The sequence below is a fragment of the Zootoca vivipara genome, chromosome 15, assembly GCF_963506605.1.
Source record: "Zootoca vivipara chromosome 15, rZooViv1.1, whole genome shotgun sequence".
In the NCBI taxonomy this organism is placed as follows: domain Eukaryota; kingdom Metazoa; phylum Chordata; class Lepidosauria; order Squamata; family Lacertidae; genus Zootoca; species Zootoca vivipara.
Genome location: NC_083290.1, coordinates 18,932,244 through 18,959,923, shown reverse-complemented (window position 1 = coordinate 18,959,923; position 27,680 = coordinate 18,932,244). Strand labels below are relative to the sequence as shown.

The 27,680-nt window shown below is 48.7% G+C and overlaps 1 protein-coding gene across 2 annotated transcripts in view; it reads left to right on the top strand.

Annotated features, from left to right (window-relative positions):
• Positions 1–1,348: 1,348 nt before the first annotated feature.
• SNX19 (sorting nexin 19) overlaps positions 1,349–27,680 on the top strand; it is a 45,833-nt gene continuing 19,501 nt past the window's right edge. The window contains exons 1-8 of one of the 2 annotated variants that reach the window (XM_060268619.1): positions 1,349–3,772; positions 4,585–4,723; positions 6,967–7,067; positions 8,310–8,429; positions 8,635–8,765; positions 11,538–11,634; positions 12,411–12,597; positions 17,144–17,273. In XM_060268619.1, the coding sequence (XP_060124602.1) occupies positions 2,120–3,772; positions 4,585–4,723; positions 6,967–7,067; positions 8,310–8,429; positions 8,635–8,765; positions 11,538–11,634; positions 12,411–12,597; positions 17,144–17,273 (2,558 nt within the window). In that variant the 5' untranslated portion in view covers positions 1,349–2,119. The other variant, XM_060268620.1, reaches the window with a different exon arrangement.

Here is a 27,680-nt window from a genome sequence, read left to right as displayed (position 1 = left end):
CACTCAAGCAGCACACACACCACAGCAGCCTCGACGAGAAGGAGGGAACTGTGCAAGCTGCGGGGAGAACCACGAGAGGAGGACCTGTCGTTTCCGCAACGCAGAGTGCAGGCAGTGCAGAAAATTGGGACACATCGCCCGGGTGTGTCGGGCTCGACTCACCCGTCGACAAGCATCAGATGACCGACCCAGGAGCCCCAGGTCACACGGCACCATGCACCAAGGCAACTCGACGGAGATCACGGACTACCAGGTATTCCAGTTGCCCCATCCCAGCACAGAGAAAATTTATATAGAGGTACAGATAGAGGGAGCCCCATGCCGCATGGAGCTGGACACGGGTTCAACTCTATCCATAATCTCGGCCCGAACATTAAGGGAACTGTGCCCTAATGGGGGTCCCAAACTAAGGCCGGCCCCATTCACCCTCCGGGACTTCCAGAAACGTAAGGTCCCTACAATGGGGGTGGGGACCTTCAGGGTGCAATATCGAGGGCGAAAGCAACAATTGGACTTGCTGGTAGTTAAGGGCCCCTATGTTAGCTTACTGGGACTGGCATGGTTTGGACCTCTGGGGCTAGCCGTTACCGGGGTGAACCGCACTAGCTTACAAGTGGACGTGGACGCCATATGCAAAGAGTTTCCAGGGGTTTTCGATGGGGCATTGGGACGATATACAGGACCCCCCATTGCCCTACAGCTAGACCCCGCTGTACGACCCATCAGGCACAAGGCCCGCCGGGTCCCGTTCGCCCTGAAACCCCGCATAGACGAGGAATTGGACCGGCTCGTGGAGCAAGGAGTGCTGGAGCCGGTGCCCAACGCCCCCTGGGAAACTCCAATTGTCACACCCGTCAAGCCTAACGGTTCGGTCCGCATCTGTGCAGACTACAAATGCACCATAAACAAGGCTCTCACGGCTCATGCATACCCAGTGCCAGTGGTCAGCCATGTCCTCGCCACCCTGGCTGGGTCAAAAATCTTTGGCAAACTGGACTTGGCCCAAGCGTATCAACAGTTTTCTCTCTCTCTCTCTCTCTCTCTCTCACACACACACACACACACACACACACAAATTATTCTATTCTATTCTATTCTATTCTATTCTATTCTATTCTATTCTATTCTATTCAACCGAAGGACGGCTTCCCTCCAAACCATCCATATATATATGGACACACACACACACACACACACGTGTATTTGAATGAAATAATGTGGATGGTTTGGAAAGCACCTTTCCAGCGTCGGGCGTCGGTCGCCAGATGGCACTGCTGCCGCCTCCGCCGTGGCTCTGCCGCTCCGCCTCGCCGCCCGGACGCCTCTTTAGCAGCGAGACCCAGGAAGCTCCCGGAAGCCCGGCCGGGACTCGGAGCCTTCCTGCGCCGCCTTGATCCGGGCAGACCGGCGCGGCGAAAAACTGGGAGCGCGCTTTGGGAAGCCCCCGGGACTGACCTTCCGCGCGCTGCAAAGCGAAGCGGGGAGGGAGAGGCGGCGTTGAACGTCTAGCTGCGCAGAAAAGCAAGCCTCGTCGGTCTTCGCGAAAACCAGCAGCGCTGCCATCGCCACATTCCCCGGGATTGTTTCAAGGGGGGAAGAAGTTCGGGGAGTTCTTTCTACGACGAGAGCCGTTTGCTACCTCGCAAATACCGAGCGCGGGAGAGGGCGCTTTCCCTTTGCAGCTTGCGTGCTTCTTCTTGTTGTCCTTTATCTTTGCCTTGCAACTTTCCCCGGTGCTCAGCTTGGCTTGTCAGCCTTTCCAGGCAGCTTAAATAAGGCTTTGCCCTGAAGCCAGATGGTACTTGCAGGCTCCCTGTTGCTTTAAATCTATTAGCGAACATCATCATCATCATCATAATCGAAAGAAATGCTTCTTTAAATCCAACTTGGGTGAGCTTTCTTGGATAGCAATGAGATTGAATGCTGCTTTATTAACTGGAAAAAAGTGGCTGAACTAATAAGCCTTTGCTCTGGCAATCGCAGCATCCATGCTGCTGTAAATATGTGAGCACTAATATTAAAAATAATAAACATGCCTATTTAAATCCAAGCCTTCGCTAGCCAAGAGAGAGCCATGCTACTTTATTAACTAGGAAGAAGTTGGGGGGCGAGACAGAAAATGCTAAGGATCCGGGATCCGGGTGCTGGCTTGGGCGACGTGACAGGCAGCCGGAAGCTGCTAGCCGTGGGGGCCGTGCTGGGATGGCTGCTGGTCGTCCACTTGCTGGTCAATGTCTGGTTGCTTTGCATCCTCTCGGGGCTGCTGGCGGTGCTGGGTGGCTGGCTGGGTTCCCAGGCAGTGATTGGGACCAGCAGCAGAGTCCACCTGGAGAGGTTCCTCCTCCTCGAGAGCAGCCCTCCGAACCCCGACGCGGAGCAGCAGCTGGACAAGGAGATCGAGGGCATGATCGGGAAGATCGTTCGGGATTTTGTGTCCTCCTGGTATCGGTCGGTGAGCAACGAGCGGGGCTTCGAGGACGAGGTGAAAAAGGCCATGATGGGCCTGGCTGTGGAGCTCAAGAGGCGGATGGCCTTGGTAGACAAACAGGCTCTGACCCAGAAGGTGCTCCTGCTGGGAGGTTGCCACCTTCAGACTTACAAGAAAGCCCGGGAGAAAGCAGAGATGGGGCAGAGCTCTGGAGACCCTGCCCAGAGGGCCGATCACCTATGGCGAGCGTACTCAGAACTGTCAGAGCCCCACGTGGCTGTCCAGAGCCCTGCCAGCGAGGTGGATTATGCTCGGCGCATCGTGGACTTGCTTCTGCGCGTTCTGGTGCCTGAACCGCACCTGGAGACCAGGACTGGGCGCTTTGTGGTGGTGGAGCTGGTGACCTGCAACGTTCTGCTGCCCATGATCAACAAGATGGCGGACCCCGACTGGCTCAACCTGCTGCTGATTGGGATTTTCTCTAAGATCAAAGCAGCTGGAGGGAATGAGAAGCCGGAGACGGCGCCAGCTCTTTCTCCATGCCAGCCTGCGGTACCCAGTTCATTGCCGCTGGCGTTTCTGTCGGAAGCTGCCCTGGAGAACAGGGCAGTTTCCCCAAGGAATTCCGAGCCATCGATCGGAGATGCACTTGACGGCTTGGAGTGCCATTTGTCGGAGGGGAGGGAGCCTTTCAGCAGAGAGCTGAGTGCTGACGTGGATAGTAGGAGAGTTAGCACCTCATCCGTGCCCTGCCTCCAGCCTGATACCCTGGAGTCCTTCTTCCCCGGTGAAGACCTGGAAGTTGAATCTCCCGTGTCCGAAGTAGGAAAGGACTCTGCAGGGCTCATGCCCCGGGAGGAATTCCTTGTAGAGTCCCTCGCCGCCCTGGAGGGACCTGACAGCTTGTTTCAAGAGGATGGCCTGGGTGTCAAGGGCAGGTACTCAGAGTACGCTGCCGGGTCCAGCTCCGAAATGAGGCCCCGAATCCCCTCCTTGAGCCCCTGCCCCGACATCCAGATCGAGGCTGCCGAGGAGAAGGAGGAGAGCTTGGCTTCACTGACGGCTCTATTGGAAGACCCGGAGAAGACATTCCTCAGGCGGCCGTCCTACCTGGACAAGGAGCTGGCGGCTACCGAAAGCCTGGCCCACAGCCCTCAAGACCTTGCCCAGCTGCCAGGGTTGCTGTCTTCGTCCCCCACCGCCCCCTTGGGCACCTTCAGCTTTGAGCCGCTCAGCAGCCCCGATGGGCCTGTCGTCATCCAAAACCTGCGCATAACTGGCACCATCACCACCCGAGAGCACAGCGGGACAGGATTCCACCCCTACACCTTGTATACTGTGAAGGTAACCCAGTCGCTCCTCTTTTCGTGGTATCATAAAATCCTAGGAGTTGGAAGGGAACCACGAGGGTCCTCTAGTCCAACCCCCTGCAATGCAGGGATATTTGGCCCAACATGGGGCTCAGAAACCACGACCTTGAGATTAAGAGTCTCATGCTCTACCGATTGAGTAGTGCAGTCAGTGGGAGTCAGAAAAGCAGAATCTGCTGCGCCTACATGTCAGTCACAAGCAGGGTGGTGCTTGCTCACTTTTCTAATGTTTTTGTAAGACTTGAAAGGTCCGTTCTCTAGAGCAGGCCTTGGGTTCCCTGATGTTGTTGGGTTCATAGCTCCCCTTGTCCATGCTGCCTGGGAACGATGGAGGCCGTAGTCCACTAACATATGGGGGACCAAGATTGGAGAGAGCTGAAAGAGGAAAAGTTGCTTTATTCGGGGACATTGGTAGGCCTATTCCTACCTCTTTTTCTCAACGGTGACATGGACCATTCATGTAAGAATATTCTTCACACCTCTGAGCAGCGCAGTGGGGTGAGGTAAGTGAAGACAAGCTGCAACAATAAATTATAGCGTTCTTTGCTGCTCCTCTAAGGAGCCATTTGGGGTCTAGATTACATATCTGAGTTTCAAACACTGATGGGGGGGGGCGGAGAATACAGATCCGGTTGTCTGGATCCAGCTTGCCACCCATGTTTTCCTTCTGGACCCTCATGTCTGCTGTGTTTTCATGTAGAAAGTATCCAGTGGCATGAAAATTCTTTTCGTCTAGTCTCCCTGTGGTTTCCTTGAATGACGTGTGATCTTCTCTTTCCCCCACAGTATGAGACGACTTTGGACAGTGAAAATACCAGCGGCCTGCAGCAGGTGGCTTATCACACTGTGAATCGGAGATATCGAGAGTTCTTGAACCTGCAAACGAGGCTGGAGGAGAAGCCAGACCTGCGGAAGTTCATTAAAAGTTAGTGCTGAGTCTTGCTTTCTGCAGGAGCTCTTTCCTAGGGTGGCCCTAGGAAAGTCTCCTGTTTAATTTCAGTTAAGTGCATATGGCATTGGGGCCTTAGGTCCCATCTGCACTGCACATTTAAAACGGCATAAATACCACTTGAAGCAGCCACGGAGTCTTCCAAAGTATCCTGGGAACTGTAGTTTGTTAAGGGTGCTGAAAGTTGTTAGGAGATCCCATATCCCCCTTACAGACCTACTGTTCCCAGAATTCCCTGGGAAGAGGGATTGATTGTTAAACCACCCTGGGAATTGTAGATCTCTCACCCAGTGAGCAAATTTTAGGGGACCCATAGTTCTCTCCTCATCTCATTTTGTAACATACTCATTTTTGCTGTCTTTAGAAGATTATAGGAGCCATGGTTTGGCTAAAATCAGGAGTTGGGTGAAAATAGTGAAATCAATAATAATAATAATAATAATAATAATAATAATAATAATAATAATAATTTATTATTTATACCCTGCCCATCTGGCTGGGTTTCCTCAGCCACTCTGGGCAGCTCCAAACATAAAAATAATAAACTAACTAAATAAATAAATACATCAACCAGATGTCTTCTAAAGGTCAGATTGTTGTTTATTTCTTTGACATTTGATTGGGGGGGGGGGGCGTGTTCCACAAGGCAGGTACTACCGAGAAGGCCCCCTGCCTGGTTCCCTGTAGCTTCACTTCTTGCAGTGAGGGAACCGCCAGAAGGCCCTCGGAGCAGGACCTCAGTGTCCAGGCTGAATGATGGAGTGGAGACACTCCTTCGAGTATACTGGGCCGAAGCTGTTTAGGGCTTTAAAGGTCAGCACCAACACTTTGAATTGTGCTTGGAAACTTACTGGGAGCCAATGTAGGTCTTTCACAACTGGTGTTATATGGTCTCTGGATTAGTTGTAGTTTCCGGGTCACCTTCAAAGGTAGCCCCACGTAGAGCGCATTGCAGCAGTCCAAGCGGGAGATAACCAGAGCATGCACCACTCTGGCAAGACAGTCTGCGGGCAGGTAGGGTCTCAGCCTGCGTACCAGATGGAGCTGGTAGACAGTTAAAGAAGAAGAGTTTGGATTTGATATCCCACTTTCTCACTACCCGAAGGAGTCTCAAAGCGGCTAACATTCTCCTTTCCCTTCCTCCCCCACAACAAACACTCTGTGAGGTGAGTGGGGCTGAGAGATTTCAAAGAAGTGTGACTAGCCCAAGGTCACCCAGCAGCTGCATGTGGAGGAGCGGAGACGTGAACCCGGTTCCCCAGATTACGAGTCTACCGCTCTTAACAACTACACCACACTGGCTGCCCTGGACACAGAATTAACATGCGCTCCATGGATAGCTGTGAGTCCAAAATGACCCCCAAGTTCCCAATATAGACCCATCAACCTTTTCTTCTGGTAACTGAAACATTCTTATTTCTCCTTTGTGCTTTAGGACCAGCAGAGATTGGTACACCATTCCTGTACCAATCCGGTACTCAAAGGCAAATGGTCCTATGCTGAGTCCATCTAGCTCAATAATCTTTTGCAATTCTCTTCTCCTGGAGACTCTCCAGAGCCTGATTCTGTGTATCTTTCAGAAAAATAAAAATAATAATCAAGCTGTCTTGTGGTAGCAAGGGATAAAGTAGAGCAATTAGCATCATGTTATCCACCCAAGGGGTTGAAATGTGGCAGGACGTAAGTTCAAATGGAGAAAATAAATTCTGCACTTCTGCAAAATCTCATGTCATGGACTGAGAGTGATAGATAATGTTAAGGATGGAATTTGAACTCTTGCTCACAAAACACACATACCAGTGGCCTGCCACACCTCTGTTCCTCTCCTCACTTGTCTTCCCCCCAAAGAAAATAACAAGCTTTTTGATTTATCTTTAGTATTATTAATCAGAGCCATAAGGCCTTTGCTTGATAAAACTGTTTTTGGTATCAGTTTTTGTGTGTGTGTGTGTGTGTGTGTGTGGCTGTTCCTCTGTTGTGTTTGAGTTACGTTCTTTAAAATCTTCAGTTGTATTTTTGTTGTTGTAAATGGCTTTTCCTTGGAAAAATGGCACATCGGTATTTAAATAAATAAATGCAACAAGTAAGCTAATAGGATTAATGAAGCATTGCAATAAAGTGTCTTCTTCTTCTTCTTCTTCTTCTTCTTCTTCTTCTTCTTCTTCTTCTTCTTCTTCTTCTTCTTCTTCTTCTTCTTCTTCATTTTTTCTAACTTCCAGATATTAAAGGTCCAAAGAAGATCTTTCCCGACCTTCCTTTTGGGAACATGGACACAGATAAAGTAGAAGCCAGGAAAAGCCTCTTGGAGTCATTCTTGAAGGTGAAGGATCTTCTCTCCTCTCTTGCCATGTAATATCTCTTAGCAGGTTTATTTTAGTTTTTTTAAAAAAATCATGCTGAGGGGACTCGGTAGGGTCACGGTTCAGTCATTTTAAAGAGTGGGGCTTCCAGACAGTTGCTTGGTTCCCAGAACATGGTAAGGCAAACCATGGTTTACTGGGGGCCATGCAGAGGGGAACCAAGGTTTGCTCTTTCCCACAACTCATGGTTAGTGAGGAGAGTACTTAGCCACAGGCCTGTGTCTGCTCTAAACCTTGGCTTAGCTCAGGGTGGCACAGCAGCAAAACTACTAAGGAGGAGCAAAGTGGCCATTATCTCCCTGGGAGCTCGTTCTAAACTATGCTTTGGCTTACTGTGTTGTGCAAACCAGATCATTAAAGCAAGGGTGGAGTGAGCCTTGTCACTGTAGTAAGGCTAGGAGAGACCTTTCACACGGCAGCTTACTCAATTTGCCCAACATTTCCCAAACTTTCCGCATTATATTATAGCCACATGGTGTAAAGCCCACTTACAAAAACCTAGTGGAACATAGCGAATGTTAATGGCTCATTTCCATGTTGTCGGATTCCAGGAAAAATCTGTTTGCGGCCCCCTTAGCCTGGAAAATCACGGCAACGTTTCAGAGTTTGGGGTGGTATACCAGCATGCAGTTATTTCCTGTTGTTTTCACGGGGTCATCATGGTGGAAAAACAAGCAGGCATTTGTGGAAAGGGGGGGGGGACAGTGACATGGTCCAATGGCGTCCGTTGTCGTGTTGCACCACACTCACTGGAATTTAGCACAGTATGCCAGTATATCGGCGAAAAAGCCACAATTCCAAGATGCAACAGGTACCACAGTGGCATGTTTTCAAACAGAGGTTGGATGGCCATCGGCCAGGGATTCTTCAGCCGTGATTTCTGCATTTGCGGGGGGTTGGACTAGATGGCCCTTGGGGGTCCCTTCCATCTCTACAATTCTATGGAAAGAGCATTAGGAAATGGGACAGAAGCCACTAGCATTACAGTCAGGAAAGCTAGTGCAATATTCCCACATGTAAACCAGGTCGTGCAGGGGTAAGGCACCACTGGCTGTTTTACATTGTTATATAAAACAATAGACCAGTGTTTAGGGGCCTTCTACTTGTTTCCACTGCTGGTTGTGGCTGTGGCTAACCCTGGTTAAAGTCTGCCCAAGCGTGCTCCTAAACTGACCGAGAGAGCATTCTTCTTCTTCTTCCAGCAACTCTGTGCTATTCCTGAGATTGCCAATAGCGAGGAAATGCAAGAATTCCTGGCCCTGAACACAGACGCCAGGATCGCCTTCGTCAAGAAGCCCTTTGTGGTCTCCAGGATTGACAAGGTAAGTGTGCTCAGAGCACCAATGCAAAACTTTAAAAAGAGCAATAAATCCCGTTCAAATAACCCAAGATCGGTTCCATACATTTTAAACCATTCAGTGTGAAAATGGGGAGGGCAGAACTTTGGCCCTGGCAATGTGAAAAGGTCTCCTGCAATCCCTTTTTCAGCTGAACGCCCCTCTCCTCTTTTCCCCGTCCTTTTTGCAGATTGTGATGAACGCCATTGTGGACACTTTGAAAACGGCCTTCCCCCGGTCTGAGCCGCAGAGCCCGACGGAAGAGCTCAGTGAAGCCGAGGTGGATGGGAAGCCCCAGAACGAAGGGAAGAAGGCTAGCAAGTAAGGGTGCCAGTGGGGGACAATCCTCCCATTAGCGTTGAACATTTACCTTCTTTCTGAGTGGATACTTGGCTGTATGAAGTAATGTCGGGTGAGAAAACTGCTAAGCATTTCAAGTTCAGCACTAGTTTTAACACTTCGGACTGCAGAGGTATGGGGTGGAATTGCCTGCAGGGGAACTCAGGGAGAAAGCAGGCCCCAGAGATGAGATGATGCACCCAGAATTTCTGGCCTGGTTCACACATCATACTGAGCCAAACCATGGTTTCGGGTGGGCTCCCTTGGGAGCGGATTGCAGCCAGTTTGCCCCTCTGCGGCCGTTGTGCTGCTTTGCCACCCCGAGGGAAACCGTAGCTTGGCTTAGCATGCCGCCTGAACCTGGTCTTGCGGCTTAGTTGCACAAGGTGCCGAAAAAAGTACGCCCGCCCCCACAGCCCTCCCACCCTCCCTCCCAAAGCTGGGAAAGTGCTCCCTAGGCTTTGGGAAGAAGGCTGAAGGACTCTGGGACCTTGTTAGAGGCCTCATGCTTCCTTCCCAAGGCCAAGCACCTCCTTACCCAGCTTTAGGAAGACAGTGGGAGGGCGGGGGGGGGGCATCAAATGTCGCCCAAGGCCACCAGAAAGACACCGAGGGTCGCATATAGCCCTTGGGCCACGCATTGGACCACGTTGCATCCAGGAATGTCTTTAGCACTTGACTTGGCAGGATGATTATTAGACTGGCACTCGTTGAGTGCCGAAACCAAGCCATGCAAGGTTCTATTTTTGGCCACACAAAAGGATCCTATCCCGAGTTTTCCACCGAGCGCCACATGTTGTTCGGAGGCAACCATTCGTGGAAGCCACGGACACTCGGCTCCTTTATCTGGAAGAGTAGCTGGCTAGTTGGCAGTCAGTGTTTGCCATTACTGAACACATGCAGGCCGATTGAGGCAATCACTGAGTCTTTGCTGGAATTAGGAGTGTTGTCATCCCTGTGCTGGTATCTGTAGCATTATTATTTTTTCTTCCTGGAAGGAGATTTCACTTCAGGAAAGCAATCCAACGGGGAGAATTGCATTCTTCCAAAACGAGAGAAATCTTGGCAGGAAAGGACATTCCTTAGCAATCAACAGACTTCTTGCTTTGTCTAGGAAGCCAGTAGACCCCTTCCAAATAAATAGAGTCTCCCCACAGCCGTAGATTTGACAGCGGATTTTGCAGTTATCCGATGTGTGTCTGGGTGTTTGGGAATCCTGCTTTTAAATTGCCCTTCCAAAAGCTGTGCGGTGTGTACAATTCAGTGTCCTTGGGGAGGAGCCCCCACCTGTATATCTGCTGCATTTTGAATCAAGCTCTGGATACCCCCATATCAGAAAGCATATTTCGCAGATGGGAACAGATGCAGAAAAGGCAAAATTAATAAATCAGGGGGCTGAAACTGCTTCCTTGCAGATTGTGGTGTTAGCTAGGCTGATTCTGGGTGCCCTCCTGTCCAGACAAAAATGTTTGAAGGCAGCACCTGTTACAAAATCTTTCCAGTTTAGTTTAAAGATAATCCTGGAAACAGGGAGTTTTCAAGAAGGCCTTGAACAGTTATGATTGTTTGCCGAGTTCTGTTTTCTATCTTTTATACTTTTGTAAGTCACCTTGGGGCTATTTTGGGGTCTGCTAAATTAAATCAATCATAGTTGGGAATTTGCTCATCAGGTGCTAGTACCTGAACATTAGATTGAGCATGCGGGTCATGCAAAACACTAGTTTGAAGAATGCTTTTAATAAGGTAGGGTGGGAGCACTGGGAATGAGCTTATGGAACCAAAAGGCCCCGGAAAAAAACACTGATTTAAATTATAGTAAAGATTTCAGCTATGTTTTCCTCTGTACATATCAATCAGTGTCCTATTGCTTGTTTGTTTTTGGCAATGCAAAAGCGACCACCCTACATGATGCCACAATTGGGAACAGACTCTATTTTTCTGGCCTTTGGTCGCTCCCCCTGGCTTGTTCCTATTGCTGCCTTTTCCAAATGCCTCGTTAACATTTTGTTAGCAGGAATTTTCTACGATTCTTGGAGGTTCAACTCAATAGTAATGAGTACCTTTTCTCTAAAGCACATCAATGTAAGTGCACACATATGAATGCTAAATTTGCTTATCTTGTGGTTGTGTCCTTATAAAAGGCACTGTACACAGATTTTAATTTTTTAAACCAAATCAGCCTTTGTTTTGGACCTACAATCTAGGAGACATAATAAAATCACAGAATTGTGGAGTTTGAAGGGACACTGAGGATCATCTAGTCCAACCCCCCGCATTGCAGGAATACGCAGCTGTCCCATAGGGGTATTGAACCCACAACCTTGGTATTATCAGCACCACACTCTAACCAACTAAACTATCCAGGCCATGCTAGAACTTGGGATTGCCCAGTGAAAGTAATTGCTAGGAGATTAGGGACAGGTAAAGCATTCCTTCACTCAGGGCATGTGGAAATATTTGTGTGAGAGTAAATGTTGGTCACTGGGTTAAATGACTTGAAAAGGGGACTAGGTGCATTGGAATATATTTTATGCTAGTCATTCTTTTTTTAAGCTTTATTATTATTATCTTGTATTTTTACTCCTCTTGCCTTTATGACGTTATGTAAAATAACTTTGGGTACAGCAGAGTTCACACATTCAGCTACCAATAGCTAAGTCAAGGAACCTGCCTGTGTGAGCCAGCCTTGAGCTCTTTGGAGGAAAGACTGGTTATAACAGTTAAATAACAATTCTGGGGTTTTCCCTTTCGCAGGCCTAGGCTGAGATTTGCATCCAGCAAAATTGCTCCTGTCCTGAATGTGCCTGGAGCGCAGGAGAAGATTGCATATTCTTTCAAGGAAGGCACCGCTGTAAGTGTGCACACATGCCTGAGAAAATCTGAATCATAGAAGTGTAGAGTTTAGAAGGGACCCTGGGGATCATCCAGTCCAACCCCTTGCAATGCAGGAATACACAGTTGTCCCTTACGGAGATCGAACCTGCGACCTTGGCGTTATCAGCACCATGCTGTAACCAACTGAGCTATCCATGAATCCTTGCTCCCCGCAGGAGCCAGCCCACTGAGTCGCTTCAGCAAGCAGTCCAGGACTGAGTTGTTTCCATTGTTCTTCATTTAGTTTATTTTTATTTATTCAATTTCAATTTTGGGTAATAATATTTATTGAGTTTTCCATTTTAGTAATCCAATAAGAACCACATTGAAACATTCCAAATTACAATAAAAAAGCCAAATTATATATCTTTGGGTGACTTCCCATGATCTGAATTTTGTGGAGTGCTAATCCTCTAACATCACATTGCATTTCTTAATTAGTCAATAAACCATTCCGATGTTAATCCTTCACTTAATTTTCATTTATGTTTACAACCACTGGTCTGTTCAAACTTTCGTCTTCATAGTTCTGTGTGAAATATTTTCCCCTGTTATCCACATTCCAGAAATTTCATGTTTGATTTCTATCTTGCCCTGTTGTTATGATTTACTACATTTCTATCCTGCCTTCCCACTGAGGCGCTCCAAGTGGGCCATGTGGTTCACTCCTTCCTGTGTTTATCCTCACCACAACCCTGAGAGGTAGGCTGAGAGGCAGCGACTGTGGCAGTGACCGGCTCCTTCTTCTCTCAGGTCTCAGAGTTCCTGTCTCTAGCAAGGATGGAGTCCTTCATCCAGAAGCAGGAGAAGCTGATGGAGGCCATGTTTGACGAGAGCCCAGAGGGCGAGGGAGACAGAGAGGCTAATGCCTTTAGACGTCCATCCAGTTTGGACATCGTGAAGGTGCCACAGCAGCCAGCAGAGGGCAGCAGCAATCCAGGTAAGAATTCTAACCTGTGGTCTGTTCCTGTTTCGCCTCTTACTCTTGTTACCGGCCACCCCAATCCCCGCCAAGCCATGCATGGGATTCCAGGGGTCTGGACCCTCAGCCAAGGTCTGTGCTCCTTTGCAGAACTGAAGACGCGGTGAAGACTGGTGTAGCTTTAAGAAATATGATTTACTCACCTATTTACACCTTCAGTCTGCAGGGAGGGTGTTCAAATCTTGCAGCATGGTCGTCTCAAGCAGGGCTTGTTCCCCACGGCAGTGCGGCTGGACTGGAGTCCAAGGCATCTCAGCCAGGCTCCCTCCAGCCAGCCCGCCCAAGATGGATCTCAGTCTTTTTTCCTCTCCCCTCTTCTTCCCGGCACAACTTGCTAAAGAATCTCTTTTCCTGTCACTTTACATCCAGTTACCCTGGTAGCCTCTCTCTGCCCAGGCCCAAGAATTCCTCTCAGGTGGGTCATCAACACCTTTTGTCATTTTAACACCTCTACCCCAGGTGAGGCCCTGGCTTGGATAGGGAACTTAGCCTGTATTTTTCCACTGGCCTGTAATCTTCCCTTCAATTAATCAATTACAAAAATTACAAAAAAAAACCCAGCAACAACACAGAAAATGACAACAGATACATTTAAAAACCATGCGAAGCAGACACTCATGGCAGAGACCCATTCATCTGGCTGGGAAAGCCTGTTGGAGCAAAAATGTCCTCAGTTGTTCGCAGAAGCAACAGAGAGCAGGCACCTGTTGTATATCTCAACAGGGATGCTGTTCCGCAGAACAGGGGCAGCCACATTAAAGGCCCTGCTCTCCTGAACAGGGGCAGCCACATTAAAGGCCCTGCTCTCCTGAGCTAACTGTGGAGCATGTAAGAATCATAAAATTGTAGAGTTGGAAGGGACGCGGAGAGTCATTGTCCAGCCGCCTACAATTCAAGTATCTCAACTGAAGCACCTGTGACAGATGGTCATCCAAGCTCTGCTTAAAATCAGGGTTAGAATATTCTGGAGAGGAAGACTCTTCTGGAGAAATGCCTGGGTTTTCCAGAGATGTCCGGAACGTGAATCTCTTCTCTTCCGCTGACCTAGCGGGCGGGGAAGAGGAGAGTCAAAGCGGGGTAATTGAAGCCAAAACGTAGAGATGGATCCCAGTTGGACGCTCCTTCTCGGGAGGCCTCTCCTTCTGTTCCTCAAACATTCAACCCTTTCCCCGAATCCCTTCCCATTCTGAAATTGACTTATGCTGTGATGAGCAACAGAGTCATTGAAACAGGGCTGTTTGCTCTGTGCATGATGGTCTCCGCTGCTGACTCAGGATGCTACCACAAGGTGGCAGCGGACCACCATGAATTAAAGGAACGGAGGAAATGGGGAATAGGCAGCCATAGCAAATTAATGGCATAGCTGGAACGCTGACTTAAGGCTGCTCAATAGCCGGTCCCTCTGTCCCTCCAAGAAATGCAGTAGTCATGCCCCTCATTGGCCCTGCTCCATATCCTCCTCCTGACTGGCTGGAATGTGCCCTTGAGCTGTGACGGGGCTGCTTGCTGGAGTGGATGGATGGCCAGGCGAAATTTCTTTCATTTGCCTGGTTGCAATGGATAGATAAACGTTGGATCTGTTGCTCTGCTCATGTTTGCTTCTGGGACCACCCAATGCTGACAGGTGACTCAATAGCCTGAGAGCTGGTACAGAGCTGTCCTGATGGTGGCTTACTTGGAGTCAGATCATTGGTCCATCTAGCTCAATATTGTCTACACTGGCTGGCAGCCCCCAGAAGGATGCCCCCAAGAGGTGTACACACACACACACACACACCCCTTGCCTGTGAGAAGGCAAACACAAAGATGCATATCCTTGGTTGGGCTCAATAAAAAAATGCTTCTCCACTCCTGCACTGAAGCATAATTTAGCTTTATGAGAGCAACTTGGTGTGAACTGCATTCTCCTCGTGGCCATAGCTGCAAGAGGTTCAGAAGATTTTGCTTGCAGTTTGAGCTAGTCATGGTTTATTGCATTGTCCGAATCCTGAAAGGTACTGAACATTAACTATGGTTTGTTGAAACAAGCTAGGTTCATATCAACTAGGTCAACTTGTTTCGGGTATATATATATATATTTTTAAACATACTTTTTATTAATTTTACAAAATACAAAAAAAAGAAAAAAAACGGTACATACATAAACACCTTTTCCACCTCCTTCCTCCCCACCCACATGGGTCCTCCCCTGCCACAGAAGTATCCCATGTATGTGAACAGTCAGAGATGGTCCATTTTATGCTTGGATTTCTGTCCTCCTCCCCCTCCCCTGACCCCAAAGCCCCCCCCTGCCACCAGGGAGCTCCAGCAAACCAGGGCAGTACGCAGGAGGCCATCCATCCAACCATCTATTGTCATACCAAAAAAAGAGAAAAATAGAAATAGGAAAAAAGAGAAAAAAGAAAGGGCAAAAAAAGAGAAAAAAACAATACAAAACAGAAAAAATTTTCTTACATTCATAATTGTAAAACCATATTTTGTGGGCTTCCCCTCCCCCCCCTTCCCCGGTTTTCATCACTTTTTTATCATCTGCAACAGTTTCTTACTTTATAAAAATACACCTTTATAACTTATACAACTTATAAATCAATTGTTAACATTTTCATCTAATATTCAAATCACTGAAAAATCAAACTCCCATTTTATCTTCCCGTGCCTAATTTTTTCTCCCTCTATAAGCCTCCATATTTTCACATTTTCCAAAATCCATTCACTTTTAAAACTATAACTATTCTCAATTTAACCTTACATCCCCGATTACCGGCTCCACCCCCCCAATCCAGCAAATTCCATAATCAGCAGACCAGTTATAAACCTGTTGATCCATCCTTATAATCACAACATCACTTTCCCTTCACCCCCCCCCCCCTGTTTACAGTCTTTTGCCATCCAGGCCACCATACAGGACCCCTGAATTTCTTCTCTTCGCTGCATATTTTTTCCTTCTTCCCTGTGGGCGTTCTGGAGTTCCAATAATACCAATCGTGCCCCCCTCAAAGGCAGGGCACTCCATCCAACTTTTTGTAGAGTAAAGTCATCATTTTTTTCGTGGTGTGCTTCATTTTGTGTTGAATCATCACAGTCCTCATCTTCATCTTTTCCTTCCAAATCACAGTCACCATCATTGTCATTCTCACATTCATCTTTTTCAGTGTCAAAAGCTTCATCTTCTAAAAAATCATATTCTGCCATCACCATCTGAAATTTTTGCTGTAACTCTTGCCGTCGTGTCTCCTCTTGACATAGCTCTATTCTTGTTTCCCACATTAAGGTCAAAACAGACCGCTGGAACTCAGAGGAACACTTTTTTGTTGACATAATTCAATCCTGCCAAGGTCAAAACTTGTCACGTGGGGTGGAATATGATCACAGTTTATTTTCTCGACTCCATTTTAACAAGCTGGCTGCATTCTTCAAGTCTTATTAACAATAAAGTTCGAACTCACATTTCACAGACATTTAAACCAAAAAAGAAATTCCACAAAGTCCAGAAATACAAAGTGAAATAAAAATTGACTTATAAATCCTGATCAACTCACTGGGTTGTCTGGGCTGCCGGCTCCCGAGGAAAAGAAAGGTTTTTCTTAGCCTTTACCTCTTGCTGCAGGGCAGTCATAAACCACAGTCTCTCTCCCCTTTCACCCTGCATCAAAGGGGAGATTCTCTTTGATGCCTTTGAGGGATCCTTTTGAATTGCAAATCTTCTGTTTACGGCTTTGGGTTTCTATTTACTGTCTCTTTTGTTGCTGTGGGGGGGGGGTGGCTTCCTCTTTTCTCCCCTCTCTCCCAGATCCAAATTGTTTTATAATCCAAATCGTGAGGTTACTTACAGTCTTTTCCAATCGTTTTATTTTCGGAAGAATCCAGCGCTCTCCGCCTTCGGCTTGAAGCTTCTCCCTGCTAGAATAACGTTGCCGCTCAAAATGGCCCCCGCGACTTCTACCCTCCTCGCTCCGGAGCTCTTATTAGAGCTAGCCGAAGGGTTGGGGAGTCCGGATTGGGGCTGTGCCGAGCAAATTTGCCCCCGGGACGCCCTTCCCGAGGTTCTAAGGGGCGCAGCGTCGCTCTCGCTGCCCTCCCCACTCCTAGCAGGGACGGGCCGTCTCGGAGACGAGACGAAACCCCGCCGATCGGCGCTGGCGCTGAACCCGGAAGCCCCTGTTTCGGGTATATTTAAGTCAGGTTTGGACAATACAAAAGCTGGCCTTATGAAGTCCCCCCAGCTGAGCAGAAGTGGGGGGAAGGGAGTGTTAAAGCTAGACACTTTCTGCTGCTGATGTGCTAAACTGTGGTTTAGCACAGGGATGGGGAACTTAATGGCCCTTTAGATGTTGTTGGACTCCCATCAAGTCCCACCAGCTTGGCCATTGGTTGGGGATGATGGGAGTTGTAGCCCTGGAGAGCCACAGGTTTCCCCATCCCTAGTCTGGATGGATGGGCCAACGGCCTCACCTGGTGCAAGGCAGTTCCTTATCTTCCCTTTGTGCTACCTTGACTTTGGCAGAGTCAGAGACATTACTGGCGGATGTTGCCTTGGACCTCCTCCGCCTGGTTATGGTGGATCACTGGAGCTGGCTGTGCACGGAGAACATGCAGAAGGTCCTGCAACTGCTCTTTGGGAGCCTGGTCCAGAGGTAAGTCATACAACTGGAGGAAGAGGATTTGGTGCTGAGAGTGGTCAGGCCATTCAGCTGTGTGTAGTCTTTGCCTGTAGTAGTAGTAGTAGTAATAATAATAATAATAATAATAATAAATAATTTATTTATACCCCGCCCATCTGGCTGGGTTTCCCTAGCCACTATGGGCAGCTTCCAACAGAATATTAGAATACAATAATCTATTAAACATTAAAAGCTTCCCTAAACAGAGCTACCTTCAGATGTCTTCTAAAAGTCTGGTAGTTGTTTTTCTCTTTGACATCTGGTGGGAGGGCATTCCACAGGGCGGGTGCCACTACCGAGAAGACCCTCTGCCTGGTTCCCTGTAACTTGGCTTCTCGTAGCGAGGGAACCGCCAGAAGGCCCTCGGCGCTGGACCTCAGTGTCCGGGCAGAACGATGGGGGTGGAGATGCTCCTTCAGGTATACAGGACCGAGGCCGTTTAGGGCTTTAAAGGTCAGCACCAACACTTTGAATTGTGCTCGGAAACGTACTGGGAGCCAATGTAGGTCTTTCAAGACTGGTGTTACATGGTCTCGGCGGCCGCTCCCAGTCACCAGTCTAGCTGCCACATTCTGGATTAGTTGTAGTTTCCGGGTCACCTTCAAAGGTAGCCCCACATAGAACCGGAGTGGGGCTCCCATCATACCTGATGGCTGGAATTCATGGGGACTTGGAGCCCAACGACATCGGGGGGGGGGGGGCAGAAGGTTCTCCACCCCTTGTCTACGTGCTTCTGCATTATATAGTAGAGTCCTCTCCACGTAGTCGGCTATTTGGACCAGGCATATGGAACCCAGGTCCTTCCAGATGCTACTGGAGTACAGCTCTGACTGTTGGCCATGCTGGCTGGATCTGGCAAGAGCCCAGCATCAGCCGAAAGGCCACAGGTTGCCCATCCCTGCTAATGAGAGTCGGATGTGCACTGTCAGCCGGCCATGAATGTCCACCCAGGAGTAATCATAGCTTTATGAAAGAGATTTCAGCCTGGCCTACTTCACAGGGTTGTTGTGAGGAGAATATAGACAGGGAAGAGAAGCACGTATGCCACCTTGAGCTCTGTAGAGAAAAGGAGAAATGAAAATGTAAGGAACAATAAAAGAGACTGATGTTTAAGAAAAACCTTTCTCGGTTGTTAAAGTTCTTGGATTATAACCAACAACGCCGTCTCGCGATGCTGAAAAGATCTGAGTTTAGAGGCCCTTGGGAGAGAATTTCATCCAAGTGAGAGACCCTACAAAGAAGGCCTTTTCCCCAGATGAAGCATACCTGCCCTAAGACCTAACTAGGGATGATGGGAGTTGAAGTCCAAAAGCAGCTGGAGACCCATGTTTGGAGAACACTGGTGCCAGCAGTACTGAGCTAGACGGACCGATGGTCTGGCGCAGGAACATAAGCTGCATTTTTCTGTGTGCATTAACTGGATCAATCAACAAAAGCTTTAGTTGATTCGCCTAGTGTTTGGGCCTTGGGCGTTGGACCTTCTCTGATGCTCAGCGACCCACCAGCCCTCCTCCTGCAGCAGACAGCCCCAGAGGACAACCGTCTGGGGTAGACGAAGGACAGCGTGTTAGCGCCCTGGCTTATTTGAGCTCCTTTGAGGCATAGGTTGCCAAGAACTGCAGAGGTCAAGGGGATGCTGACAGGTGCTGGAATGCCCGTTTTCTTTTTAAAGAAAATCGGGTCAGGATGAGTGAGTCGCATCTCCTAAATGGGCTTCTTAAAAGTAGATGGACCAGGCTGGAAATTGATACCCAGAGAGAGAGAGAGAGACTAGGCACAAGGGCTTTGAGAGGAATGTCATTGCCTGCTAATACGCAGGGCCCTGGTAGCCTGGGGCTCAGGTCATGTGGACTTGGTATTTATTTATTTTTTTAAGAGAGAAGGAGTCACACGCTAAGTTCCTGCCTCGGCTTGGAATCCCAAGGGGGGCTCAGCAGAGAAAATGTCCCTTGCGAGGCCGTATTAGGCGAGGGACTGCAAAGCCAGCAGCCTTTGGTTTCTGCAGCTGCGAAACGGGGCTGGAGCAGGGTGGCGCTTTTTGCAGCATGGTTTGGGTGCTCAGCTTCCCACCAGCACCCCTACTTTTCACCTGCAACATGGAACTTGAATGAGAGAAGGTTGCGGGGATGGAATCGTGGAATCGTATCATTCAGAGGTGACCCCAAGAGTCATCTAGTCCGACCCCCTGCAGTCCAACTTCAAGAATCCCTGATGGATTGCCTGCCATCCAACCCCAGTTTAAAAAAACCTCCAGAGGGGCCTGCACCACCTTCCGATCTCTACACTGCAGCATTTTGCCGCAGTTCCCACTTGTTGCTCATAGAGCACCTCAGAATCTTCCAGGCTTTGCCCACAAGAAAGTTTTGAACAGGAGAGATTGCTCTGTTCACAGTCTGAAGAGAAGAAGGTGGCAGAATGCTGGGAGGGGGCTTTTATGCAGAGAACAGGCTCAGGTGAGAAGGGTAGCTTGGCGGGCGTTGCGCGTGAGTAAAGACAGGAGGATTGCTGCGGCTGCTCTCAGGAACTCGCAGCAACATCGAGACCTTTCGAACTGAGCTGTAATTTTTTGTAAGCCTTTGGCGATAACCTCTCTACCAGAAAGCTGCAGCACCTGCCTCATACAACAGTATACAGTGACGAACGAAATTAATTCGTTCCGCGAGTCGTTTCGTTTTGCGAAAATTTTCGCCTTGCGAAGCGCGGTTTCCTATAGGAAAACCAGAACAAACCAGGACAAACTAAAAAAAACATTTCGTCTTGTGAAGGACGGCCATAGAAAAATTCGTCTTGCGAGTCACCCAAAAAATCGCGAACCCCTTTCGTCTTGCGAGTCTTTCGTTGTGCAAGGTATTCGTCTTGCGAGGTACCACTGTATAAATGAAGAAATAACAGAACAAAAACCCACGATAGGCCCTGGCATTGAATGACGACACCCTCTTGCCCTGCAGGAAACATTTTCTATCCTACAATTTCCCCCCTCCAAGGAACCCAAAGTGGCATATGTGGTTCCCTGTCTCATCATTTAATCCCCACGACAACCCTGTGAGGTAGGCTAAGCCGGGAAGCAGCGACTGGACCCCTCCCCCCCAAGGTCATGCCCAGTGAGCTTTGTGGCCGAGTGATGGATTTGAACTCTGGTCTCCCAGGTCCTAGTCCTCATTTAGCTCCCACAACAACGCTGTGAGGTAGGCTAGGCTGGGAGGCAGCGACTAGCCCCCCAGCTCACAACAGTGAGCTTCGAAGCCGAGTGAGGGATTCGAGCCCAAGTCCTCGTTTGGCACCCCTAACCCCCTGCACCACCACTGTCTCTCTCGCCTCTCACTTTAGCCTTTCTTCCCATGGTTGGGAAGGGAATCTTGCCTTCTAAATTTCTCCCAGTGATTAGTTTTGTGTCGGTGGCCGAGGGAGAAGAAAACCAGATGCCCGAAAAAGGTATTGCTCAGGAAGGCAAGCAGCCCCCACCCCCCTGCCCAAAGCGTGTGTTAGGCCGATCCAATTATGCAACGGTGGAACGAGCCTTTTTTTGGTGGCTGGACGGGGAGATCGCCGGGGGGGGGGGGGCAGCCAAGAGATGAGATCATCCGGAGCCGAGAAAAGATTACCCGCTTGGGTGGTCTCTTAAACTCTGCCTGTAAACAAATCCCCTCGGGACCAATGCAGGCATTTCAGTACTACAGCTAGCAAAGCATGTTTGTGTAAAAATCTGCTGTAAAGAGAGCAGCCGAAGGGGGGGGGGGAAGCAAAGCAGGCTTGGAATTGGAGAATTGTAGAGCGGGAAGGGATCCCAAAGGGTCATCTAGGGCAGCCCCCTGCAATGCAGGAATTGCACCTTCAGAACTCCTGTGGGGTCCCCTCCCCACACAACAGTTTGCCCCTTTTGCTTTCTTGCTGGAGGAGACACAGCAGCTGTAGATGTGCTAGAAAGACACCATTGGGGTGCGTGAGTAGGCTAAGCCTCCTGAATAGCTCAGTCCGTTAGAGCGTGGTGCTGATATCTCCAGGGCTGCAGGTTCGATCCCTGTATGGGGCAGCTGCATATTCCTGCATTGCAGCAGGTTGGACTTGATCAGTGTTTACATTCGTAAGTTGAGTCATTCGTAAGTAGAGGTACCACTGTATTCAGAAATATTACTGCCTCTAACTGCGGAGGCCAAGCTAGCAGCTATCCGATGTCCTCTACTTCACGAATAAGATTTAAGATTTAAAAGAAGGGAGCTGGTAGGCAAGATCTTGGCCAGTGTTTCCCAAACTTGGGTCTCCAGCTGTTTTTGAACTACAATTCCCATCATCCCTTACCGCTGGTCCTGCTAGCTAGGGATGATGGGAGTTGTAGTCCAACAACAGCTGGAGACCCAAGTTGGGGAAACACTGGTGCAGGCAGTTTTGAAAACACCAGAGTAGATGATCCTCAGGGTTCCTTCCAACTCTACAATCCTATGATCCTGACTGTTAAGATGCAAGCCCTCTTTTCATGGCACAGTCCCTTCATCTGCATAGCCCCACCCCTCAATCAGCATATCTTTTACCCTGGGTTCCGCGTCTGGGATGCAGTGTTGGGAATACCGGTACACGTGATGCACACGCTCCCAGTGGCAGCCAGCGTTGCATTCCCCCCAAATGTGCTTGGACTCCCAATATGCGTCAGTCCCAGCCAGCATGGCCATGGGAACTTAAGGAGCCTGGCTGCTGGATTTGGTCCAGCATCCTGCTCTCACAGCGGCCGACCAGATGCCCGTGGGGAACCCCCAACCAGAATTCAAATGCAAGAGCCATCTCTCCGCCTGCGGTTTCCAGCAAGCATCACTATCTCCAGCTGGGGAGGCAGAGCATAGCCACTGTGGCTAGTAGCCATCAATAGCCTTAACCTCCAGGCCCAGGGTTTGAATGTGCCCCCAAACCTCCCTATCTGGCCCTAGGGATTCTCCCTTGCCCGCCCCCCGCATTGGCTCTGCTTCATGTCCTCCTTGAGTGTTTCTGCCTGCTTGGAATTTCTCCTTGGACTCCAGTAAGGTTTCTTGCTTCTATGGATTAGAGCAATGTTTCCCAAACTTGGGTCTCCAGCTGTTGTTGGACTACAACTCCCATCGCCCCTAGTTAGCAGGACCAGTGGTCAGGGATGATGGGAACTGTAGTCCCAAAAGAGCTGGAGACCCAAGTTTGGGAAAAACTGGATTATTGAGGGTAAAGAGGGGTGTAGCTGTGTCTGTAAAAACGTGACTATTGTGCAGAGGTAGAATTGGCACCGTTGCTGCAGCCACCTTTGCCTCTGGGCCCAATCCACCACCGGTAAGTGGCCCTCGGAAGATTGCCCTGAGAGAAGTGCGGCCTTCTGGTTGGCAAAAGGTTCCCTCTCCCTACCGGTAGTATTGAAAGTGAGAGCATTATCCTTCTCCGCTATCATTTTGTAGGATATTCTTCTTTTTGCACTGGCAAAAGGACTGATTTTGGAAAGGTTTTGGAGGGTGTGTGTGTGTGCTGAAATTCAATGACTTTGAGAGAGAGCTGCTTGCAAAGGAGGAATGAGCAACAGCGTGTCCTAGCTATTAATGGCTTTTGGTGCCATTAGGTGAGAGGACAGCGAGCATCCCAGCTATCTTGATCCCTTTCTTTGATCCTGTGAGTCAGTGGCGGGATAAAAATACGGCGCGAGGCATCTGTACCCTGCCCTCAGGCTGTCCTCTTTGGCACTGGATGCTAGTGTGTCAGAGGGACAGGTAATGCTAGCTCATCTACTGCTGGTCGGTTGGTGTTGAGCACTGAGACAAAATGATGCTTTTGGCCCACCTGGCTTCTGCCAAAACAGATCTGTTGGGATGCACAGAATCACAGAGTTGCAGAGGAACATCTAGGCCAACCCCCTGCAATGCAGGAATCCTTTTCCCAACATGGGGCTCGAACCCTTGACCCTGAGATTCAGAATCTCAGGCTCTACCTACTGAGCTGCCCGCCTTTTGTAGAGGTAGGATGCGGATTCTCACGTGGATGAATCCGGACCCATAGAATGCAGCCCTCGAGGGGCAGACCACAGAAGCCCAACTGATAAAACAGACCGACGTGATTTGGAAAGGGAGGGAGGGAGGGGGGAATCGTGGGTGGGGATATGTGTAAGTCTGCGAGGAACACGACACCAATTGGCAGGTCTCTTTGAAGGCCAGAGATAGGGCTTTGGAGTTGAGGGCACGGCTCGGCCGCATCCCTTGGCACAATGCCTCCGCAGTCCTGCGAGGCGACTGCTCTTGAGAACTAGCCACTTTAAATAGGCTTCCCGGAAGAATAAACATTCCTGACAGGCTGTGGGGGGAAAGACACTAATCCCATTTTTGGAGAATCTTGCTTGTGACTATCAGTTACATTTGTGCAGTCTGGAGGAGAGGGAGCGTAGCTCAGTGAGAGAGCTTGCACCTGGCCTGCAAAAGGGAGCCAGGTCCAGCCGCTGCCTTTTCGAGTTTTTTTTAAAAAACACACACATTGCAGGAGATGAGGAAGAGCATCTTCCAAAGACGCTTGGGAGGCCTTGCCGATCAGAGGAGGCAATACTAGACCAGGTGAACAAAAAGCATCACCTGGTAGAAATCACCTCCTTAGATTCCATAGAATTGTAGGCTTGGAAGGGACCCAAAGGGTCATCTTGGGTAGAAGGGGGGAAACCCCCGAGTGTATTGATTGTTTGCCAGTTTCCAAGCTTTTCTGGATGCCAATAAAACCCTGGACCAAAGATAACAAGGCAGATGTAGGGTTGTAGAGCTGGAAGTGATCCTGAGGATGATCTAGTGCAACCCCCTGCAATGCCATCTGCAATGGATGCTTTAGTTGAGATTGCCACATTGGAGGATGTTGGACCAGATGAGCCTTGGAGATCCTTTGATTCTAATGCAGGGATATGCAGCTGTCCCATACAAGGATCGAACCTGCAACCTTGGCATGACCAGCACCACGCTGTAACCATGTAACTGCACTCCAGCTGCCACCAGCCCCAGCCAACATGGTCAGGGGTGATGACAGTTCCACTTCAGCCACATCAGGAAGGCACCATATTGGCTATCCCAAACCTAGGAGGAAAGAAGGACTCCATCAGTAGGCAGCCAATGGGAAGCTCCCAAGAAGGAGCTGAGTGCCAGACCACTCTTCATCAGCAGCTAGTACTCAGAGGCATATCACTATCATGGCTAGTATATGCAGATACGCATTTGTCTAATCCACTTTTAAGGCCATCAAAGTTTGTGGCCATTACCACATAGCCTAGCAGCAAATTCCACAGTTCTACTTGTTCCGTGAAAGAACCAGGAGCCCCTCTAAACTCTGTTCCCATAGTGGGGAACAGCCACAAAAACTTCTAGAGTCCTGGCATTGCCCTCTGTTACAGTAGAAAGTTATGCTTTCATTGAGTCCTCTGGGAATTTCTGTGTTGTTGTTGTTGTTACTACAGGTAGGTAGCCGTGTTGGTCTGCTGTAGTCGAAACAAAATAAAAAAATTCCTTCCACTTGCACCTTAGAGACTAACTACGTTTGTCATTGGTATGAGCTTTCGTGTGCATCCACACTTTTTCAGATACGCTTCTTGCACACTTCAGATAGTATCTGAAGAAGTGTGCATGCACACAAAAGCTCATACCAATGACAAACTTCGTTGGTCTCTAAGGTGCTACTGGAAGGATTTTTTTGTGTGTGTGTGTGTTGTTGTTGTTTACTGTTTCTCACAAATGAACATGCTTTCCCCCCCATTTTTGCTGGAAATACTTTTTTGAGACCAAGAGCCTTTAAAGATGTTCCTGACCAGGGTGGCAGCTGCATAGGTGGAGTGGGGTGTCTGTAATTTAGCCCAAATAAATATAGGTGGGGGTGGGGAAAGAAATACCACTTTTTCTCCTCCGTAGGCTGCTCTTATGAGATCCCACCTGGGCTCTGCTTCTGCTGTTTGCAAGAGTTCCTTCGAGAGAGTCTGTGCCCTTTTTGCAAGTCCATCTGCCCGGTATCATTTGAGACCCACGCTCTGTGCAAACTGTTAATCCAAAGATAAAGAGAGCATCTCTCATCACATCCTGGCTGTCTGCGCTTTGGAAACCCGAGCAGCGCTCGAGTGGGGAGGCTTCTGGGACTGGGTGGGGGAGGGCTCGGAGGAGCACCGTGCTTTCTAAAGGGACGTTTAGGCACATGCACCGAGCGAGGTTGGTGTTGGGTTCCAGCGCGGGAGTTAAAATAAATGAGAAGCATCCTCAACTTGGTCACTGGCAAGCTGAGCATCACCTGGCCCTGCCCTAACTCCCTTCCCAAATTCCCACCCTGTAATCCTTTGGGGTGACATGGGGCAGTAAGCAGCCTTGGCACAGAATGCTGCAAAGGACTTGCCTCTGTGCCTGCCCGCCTCTGCAGCTGTGGCACACAGACCTAAAACAGGCCTGGATGCTGCAGAGCCATCCTTTCCCCGGTTCCGGCAAGGTTTTGTCTTCCTCAGTGGCCATGGTAGAAATTAGCACTTCACACCCCCAAAACAGGGCTCAGTGTCCATCTCTACAATTCTACGATTCTATGATCCTACTTTGGCAAGGGCTCGTTTTCACAAAGTAGCAGATGGGGAAGAAAATACAGAAGTCCCCCATCAGGCAGACTCTTTTTTTCTGATCCAATTGATAGTGTTTTCTGCTCTCACACACAGCAAACTTAACAGCTTTTATGGAGGTGGCAGAGTTTATCACAAACTGGTTAATAAGAGACCACAAGAAACTAGCTTTGCAGGAGAAACAGGGAAACAGCATTACTGGTCAAAAACCTCAAATGATGCATATTTCCTTCACCTTTTCTCCTACCTTCATGCTGACTCTCTTTTTCCCACTCTATGGGAGATGGGGCCTTAAGATAGAAACAGGCTCAGGCCCTTTGTTGTTCTTGTTGTTTAGTCGTGTCCAACTCTTCGTGACCCCATGGACCATAGCACGCCAGGCACTCCAGTCTTCCACTGCCTCCCGCAGTTTGGTCAAACTCATGTTCGTAGCTTCGAGAACTCTGTCCAACCATCTCGTCCTCTGTCGTCCCCTTCTCCTAGTGCCCTCTATCTTTCCCAACATCAGGGTCTTTTCCAGGGAGTCTTCTCTTCTCATGAGGTGGCCAAAGTATTGGAGCCTCAGCTTCAGGATCTGTCCTTCCAATGAGCACTCAGGGCTGATTTCCTTAAGAATAGATAGGTTTGATCGCCTTGCAGTCCATGGAACTCTCAAGAGTCTCCTCCAGCTCCATAATTCAAAAGCATCAATTCCTTGGTGATCAGCCTTCTTTATGGTCCAGCTCTCACTTCCATACATCACTACTGGAAAAACCATAGCTTTAACTATACGAACCTTTGTCGGCAAGGTGGTGTCTCTGCTTTATAAGATGCTGTCTAGGTTTGTCATTGCTTTTCTCCCAAGAAGCAGGCGTCTTTTAATTTCATAACTGCTGTCACCATCTGCAGTGATCACGGAACCCAAGAAAGTAAAATCTCTCACTGCCTCCATTTCTTCCCCTTCTATTTGCCAGGAGGTGATGGGACCAGTGGCCATGATCTTAGTTTTTTTTATCTTGAGCTTCAGACCATATTTTGTGCTCTCCTCTTTCAGCCTCATTAAAAGGTTCTTTAATTCCTCCTCACTTTCTGCCATCAAGGTTGTGTCATCTGCATACCTGAGGTTGTTGATATTTCTTCTGGCAATCTTAATTTCGTCTTGGGATTCATCCAGTCCAGCCTTTCACATGATGAATTCTGCATATCAGTTAAATAAGCAGGGAGACAATATACAGCCTTGTCGTACTTACAGACCCCAAACCCATGCATTCTCTTTCCACACTGATGAAATAGTAAAGTTTCATTTCCCCACTCTACTGCTTTGGGATGTGTCAAGGAAGTGTTACCGACGTACAGGCTGAAACTTACTGGCCTTTGCACCGTGGGAGTCAAGAGGGTGTGATTTCCAAATCAGTGGATGCAGTATCCAGACAACTTCTCATATTGTCATTGATGTTATTATTATTTATTACCTTCATATCCTGCCCTTTCCTCCAAGGAGCTCAAGGTGGGATTCATGGTTCTCTGCCTCCCTATTTTATCCTCGACCCTGCAAAGTAGGCTAGGCTGAGTGATGGGGACTTGATCCAAGGTCGTCCAAATGACCTTCACAGCTGAACAGGGATCTGACCCAAGTTTCAGAAGCGCTGCTCTAACCACTACACTGCCACTTGCTGTCTTAAAGGGGAGATACAGGTGAAACTTGGAAAATTAGAATATCGTCGAAAAGTGCATTTATTTCAGTAATGCAACTTAAAAGGTGAAACCAATATATGAGTTAGATGTACAATATGCAAAGCAAGATATGTCAAGCCTTTATTTGTTGTAATTGTAATTATTTGTCG